The following is a 6,060-nucleotide window of genomic DNA, read 5'->3' as shown; positions in this document are numbered from 1 at the left end:
TTCTGAAACTCGTCAGTCTATTTTTGTTCTGAGAAATGAAGGCTATTCCATGCGAGAAATTGCCAAGAAACTGAAGATCTCATACAACGCTCATACAACGCCTTCAATAGTACCCACAAAACACCAGTCTCAACATTAACAGTGAAGAGGCGACTCCGGGATGCTGGCCTTCTAGGCAGAGATCATCTGTCCAGTGTCTGTGTTCTTTTGCCCATCTTAATCTTTTCTTTGTATTGCCCAGTCTGAGATATGGATTTTTCTTTGCAACTCTGCCTAGAAGGCCAGCATCCCGAAGTCGCCTCTTCACTGTTGACGTTGAGACTGGTGTTTTGCGGGTACTATTTAATGAAGCTGCCAGTTGAGGACTTGTGAGGCGTCTGTTTCTCAAACTAGACACTCTAATGTACTTATCCTCTTGCGCAGTTATGCACCAGGGCCTCCCACTCCTCTTTCTATTCTGGTTAGAGCCAGTTTGCGCTGTTCTGTGAAGGGAGTAATACACAGCGTTGTACGAGATCTTCAGTTTCTTGGCAATTTCTCGCATGGAATAGCCTTCATTTCTCAGAACAAAAATAGACTGACGAGTTTCAGAAGAAAGTTATTTGTTTCTGGCCATTTTGAGCCTGTAATCAAACCCACAAATGCTGATGCTCCAGATACTCAACTTGTCTAAAGGACAGTTCTTTTTCTCAATAAATCAGAACAACAGTTTTCAGCAGTGCTAACATAACTGCAAAAGGGTTTTGTAATGATCAATTAGCCTTTTAAAATGATAAACTTTGATTAGCTAACACAATGTGCCATTGGAACACAGGAGTGATGGTTGCTGTACGCCTATGTAGATATTCCATTAAAAATCTGCCGTTTCCAGCTACAATAGTCATTTACAACATTAACAATGTCTACACTGTGTTTCTGATCAATTTGATGTTATTTTAATGGGCAAAAAAAATTGCTTTTCTTTCAAAAACAAGGACATTTCTAAGTGACCCCAAACTTTTGACCGGTAGTGTATCTATAATAAATGCATGTGTTTTGACTGCCATTGTTTAAAAGTATGACTCGTATTTCATGTAAGTCACCTGTAAGCATAATTAAGAGCCTTTCTCCTTCACCTGTTAAATGAACTGAAAACAGTAATGGGTCTTTTCAGCACCACTGTAAAGTACATTCTCTATATTGCATCAGAATATAAAAATAGACAGATAGTATTTTCTTTTTCTCAAAACATTCTTTCGATGTTGTTCAATGGCATGACAATCGAGGATGAACAAATCCATACTGACAAGATTGTAACCAATAGTTTTAGTTTGTACTGGATTGTCCTTTTCATTCACAGCACTTTAAAACATCAGTAGCAGCCACACTGAAAACAATAACATAAGGTACAGGGCATCCTCTGAACACGTAGCACTCTCAAGGGGACAACCTGGCTACCCCTCCACTTTCAGAGGAAGATGCAGGACAAGGAGAGAGAGAGCAGCAGTGAGAGGACAGACTAGTACTGTACACAGCTGAACAGACCAACTGGGATGAGACATTGCAGTGTGTAGGCAGGAGGGGACACTCAGTCTTGTGTGAGAGGTGTGTTAAGAAGAATTTCTGACGGCACTATATTGTCCTACTCCAACCCGTCAGCAGGGGGCGCTGCCGCAACACGGTTCAGATAATCTTCCACCGTGATGATGATGGTAATACCAATACAAAGATCAACAAGAAAATCCAAAATCGAAATTGAAACAATGTCTTTTAATATTGAGGCGATCTCGAACAAGAAGAAGAGAAGAAGGCGCAGTCGGGACGAGAGTTTGGTTTGTTGCAGTGCATAGAGAGAGGGACTTCGGAGAAGGAGACGCTTGGTTTTTATTGCCTGGAGAGGGTCTCCTGTAATAACACACACACACACACTCTCTGAGACACACACGCTCACACACGCACAGGCCAACTCCTCTGACCACCCTGCTCCCCAAGAGCAGAGAGCGAGAGAGAGAGAGGCAGCAGAGAGAAGAGAGGGAGTGAAGTAAGGAGGGCTGGGTTGGAACGACAACAGAAAATATGACAGATTCCTGTAGTGTTTCCATAGTCTGAGGGTGGACGTCCAGCAGTTGAAGTAGCCTCTCTCTGTTGTGGATGGAGTTGGGGAAGTGGGAGTAGTAGCCTCTCTCTGTTGTGGATGGAGTTGGGGAAGTGGGAGTAGTAGCCTCTCTCTGTTGTGGATGGAGTTGGGGAAGTGGGAGTAGTAGCCTCTCTCTGTTGTGGATGGAGTTGGGGAAGTGGGAGTAGTAGCCTCTCTCTGTTGTGGATGGAGTTGGGGAAGTGGGAGTAGTAGCCTCTCTCTGTTGTGGATGGAGTTGGGGAAGTGGGAGTAGTAGCCTCTCTCTGTTGTGGATGGAGTTGGGGAAGTGGGAGTAGTAGCCTCTCTCTGTTGTGGATGGAGTTGGGGAAGTGGGAGTAGTAGCCTCTCTCTGTTGTGGATGGAGTTGGGGAAGTGGGAGTAGTAGCCTCTCTCTGTTGTGGATGGAGTTGGGGAAGTAGTAGCCTCTCTCTGTTGTGGATGTGATTAGTCCTAATGGGCCTGGCTTTGCCCTCCTCTTCCTCCCTCCCTCCGTCTGCAGTGCCCTCCTCCTCCGGGAGGCCCTCACATCCGCGAGGAGGAGGCCAGCTCGTAGAACAGCACATAGGCGTCACTGCTGCGCACTTGGCTGGAGGACATTGGCGTTACTCTGTCAGGGGAGAGAGGAAGGGGGGAATGCATGTGGATGAGCTGCAATGTTGTTGAGACAGTCATATGGGTGCAAAGAGCAACACGAATTGACAATATTTTTACAGAAATGTAACTATGTTGAACTGGGAACAGCCATATTGAGGTTCCCTTCAACTATTATGTCACAAAACCATGAAAATGGATGGTGTATTCAGACGGTTGTTGATCTAACAAAGGTACTCATTTTATGGCAGGGAGATTTTAGAGTAACATTGCGTGGGTACTATCATACTGTTCCTTAAACAGAGAAGGTTAAAGGAGGAAAGGGAGGGAAAGAACTTAGGAGAGAGAGAGAGAGAGAGAGAGAGAGAGAGAGTGAGAACTGCATAATGAATGAGAGCGGAGGAGCAGGGAAAGAAGACAGGTGGCTGCTGGGAGAGAGAGAGAAGCAGATAGGCTCTCACGAGGCAATGAGTGGGAGAGAGGTGAGAGAACGAGGAAAAGAGAGGGGGAGGCAGAGAGAGGAAGGAGGTAGGCTACTGCACACTTGACAGAATTACAGGGAGGTACTGCTATTAAGAAAGCAAGTAGCTCTGGGTGAGTGGTATGCAGACAGACAGACAGACAGACAGACAGACAGACAGACAGACAGACAGACAGACAGACAGACAGACAGACAGACAGACAGACAGACAGACAGACAGTCTTCTCCCTGACAGTCTCTGCTCTAGCACTCTGAGCAGTATGGTTTGCTAGCAGAGCCTTGTGGGTAGTGTAGTGTCATAAAGGGAGAGGGAAAGCTATACCTGGAGTCATTGAACGTGTACCATTCTCCCGAGGTGGGGTTGCGACAGTACGCTGTGTAGTGGCCGCCCATGGTCGTGCCTGAGTGATTGGACACTGCGTACAGGTTATAAACTGCATTTACTGTGGGGGAAAGGGACAGGGGAAAGAGAGGAATCAGTAGAATGCCACTGTTATACTTAGACAGACGATTCTACCCGACAGACGATTCTACCCGACAGACGATTCTACCCGACAGACGATTCTACCCGACAGACGATTCTACCAGACAGACGATTCTACCCGACAGACGATTCTACCAGACAGACGATTCTACCAGACAGACGATTCTACCAGACAGACGATTCTACCAGACAGACGATGGTACTCACTGCTGTTTTCCGAGGCAAACTCCCTGAGGTCCAGTTTCTCCATGGGGAAGTTGACAAATGTGGACAGTTTGCTGGTTCTCCTCGCTTCAGAGAAGCGTTTCAGATCTGGACAAGTAGGTAGGTAAAGGAAAATGCAGTGCAGGGAGGAAGCGTCCGTAAATACACAGAGACGGGGGCTTCATATGGAACCTTGAGTGGGTTTCATATGAAGGTTCACAGACATACATTAACACATAGGCAAGCCTCTATAGCAACAGAGAGCACTTCTAGGCTGGTCCCAGATCTGTGTGTTTTAGTTGAACCATAAGCAACTCCTCTGACTACGATTGTCTCATACATGTTGTGTTGGCTTAAGCACATTACATACAGATCTGGGACCAGGCGTTAGCCAACTCCTCTCTCCTTTACAACATCTAATAGGATAAGAGTATCATCAGACAAAAGCAAGCCAGAAATATGAGCGGCTTGAGAAAGGATACGAAGCACTAAGATCTTGGGAAATTTCTGTACAGTGAACTTCTTTGTGCATCTTCTTCTGGCTTTACACCTGTAGCACGTTGGTTTTTCATCGCCCTCGAGCACATCCTCTTTGGTGAAGAGACTCATGCAGTCCATCAGACTCACTTCTCCGTAGCCCTTCTTGACACATAGACACACGGCACATTAGGTTACATTAAAAAAACGCTGGGAGTGTATGTGGGTCTGGTGAACGGTGAATGTACAATACTGCGGGGAGGAAGCTGGTGTGGATTGTCGATACTGACCTTGGCGATGGGTAGAGAGAGATCCCAGAAGGGGTCAAAGACAGTGGAGCAGTAGCCACACGTGCTGCATGTCAACGAGCTCTTCAGCTGACCCACAAACAGGTCTGTGGAGGGCAGGACAGAGAGACCATTACTACCCCCTCACACACACACACACACACACACACACACACACACACACACACACACACACACACACACACACACACACACACACACACCCCCCCCCCCCCCCCCCCCCCCCCCCCCCCCCCCCCCCTCATCAATCAGCAGACTACACATTACCAGAAAACACTATTTATTAACAGCGTAGAGTGTTACTTAACCCCTGTGGGTGTTGATGTGTGCCCTTACCCACTATTTTACTGTCCTCTCTCTCCAGGTACTTGCTCCACATTCTATCCCCTTTCTCTCGGTCACTGTGGGAGGGACGACCGGACAGGAGAGGGTGTGTCAGTATTCAGTGAGTTAAAACCTCATGCTCATTGCTCCCGCGCCTCCCCTCTTGTAAAACCACGAGGAATCCCGCCTCCACACCCACTGACTGCATACTAATACTGTGGGATGTGCCCTACCCTCCCGGCTAACATTCTCTTGACCATGGTCCCATGGTAGTTAATGGAGAAAGTAAGAGCAGGAGAGGAGAGCAACACTCACGGCAAGTGGTCAAAGTCCTCTGAGCTGCCCCGCGGCCGCACCGTGACCCGGTTTACCTCGTTGTGCAGCCCGTCCAGCAGGAAGCGTAGGAACTCCTGGGCGTCCTGTTGGCTGGAGGGGAGGGACACAGACAGACACACATGTTATTTTTTAACGCATTGGAAAATCATCTATAATACCATTACTGATAGAAGGTTATTAGATTTGGAGTGCCTCTGAAATGGCAACCTATTCCATACAGATGTAGGATCTTAATGTGATCACCCTGTTGCAGGAGAACTTCCCTGCAATGCAGGAAATGTTTAACTTGTAGTTTATTTGAGGTTTAAAAACACTTCTGAAGTTTGTCATTTCCACTTTGACATTTCTGACTTGATTTTCCCTTACGAAAAATGTATCAACCCCTACAGAAATGTCTGTTAACTATAATCAATATAATAATTCACATTTCCTGTTGCCGCAGGATTATTTTCCTGCTGTAGCAAACTGGCTCAAATTAAGATTCTACATCTCTATGAAGTGCACACATTTTCACCAGGGCCCATAGGGCTCTGCTCTGGTCAAAAGTAGTGCACTATATAGGGAATAGGGTGCCATTTCAGAGGTAGGCTTTGTGAATAGTTAGTTGAACAACACATACTTGTATCCCACGAATCGGGGGGCGTATCTCTGGATCTGAGTTTTGAACTCTGAGGGGCCGACCGCCTCGCTGCTCGAGGATGTCCACATGGTCTGGAGGAGCTTGGCAAATTCTAGAAGC

The 6,060-nt window shown here is 46.8% G+C and overlaps 1 protein-coding gene across 5 annotated transcripts in view; it reads right to left on the bottom strand.

Annotated features, from left to right (window-relative positions):
• Positions 1-1,290: 1,290 nt before the first annotated feature.
• The window catches only part of LOC106612671 (ubiquitin carboxyl-terminal hydrolase 2), a 37,333-nt gene continuing 32,563 nt past the window's right edge, over positions 1,291-6,060 (bottom strand). For 3 of the 5 annotated variants that reach the window (XM_014214072.3, XM_014214071.3, XM_014214074.3), the window contains 8 exons: positions 5,941-6,052; positions 5,301-5,411; positions 4,998-5,062; positions 4,644-4,747; positions 4,359-4,518; positions 3,880-3,984; positions 3,511-3,631; positions 1,291-2,723 (listed from right to left, as the gene is read on the bottom strand). In XM_014214072.3, coding sequence (XP_014069547.1) covers positions 2,639-2,723; positions 3,511-3,631; positions 3,880-3,984; positions 4,359-4,518; positions 4,644-4,747; positions 4,998-5,062; positions 5,301-5,411; positions 5,941-6,052 — 863 coding nt within the window. In that variant the 3' untranslated portion in view covers positions 1,291-2,638. The remainder of the gene's footprint in view (positions 2,724-3,510; positions 3,632-3,879; positions 3,985-4,358; positions 4,519-4,643; positions 4,748-4,997; positions 5,063-5,300; positions 5,412-5,940; positions 6,053-6,060) is intronic. The other 2 variants (XM_082956188.1, XM_045724412.2) reach the window with 1 other exon arrangement.

This window comes from Salmo salar, chromosome 09 (assembly GCF_965601325.2).
Source record: "Salmo salar chromosome 09, fSalSal1, whole genome shotgun sequence".
In the NCBI taxonomy this organism is placed as follows: domain Eukaryota; kingdom Metazoa; phylum Chordata; class Actinopteri; order Salmoniformes; family Salmonidae; genus Salmo; species Salmo salar.
The sequence above is the reverse complement of the archived record's forward strand: the minus strand, read 5'-3'. Positions and strand labels throughout refer to the sequence as shown.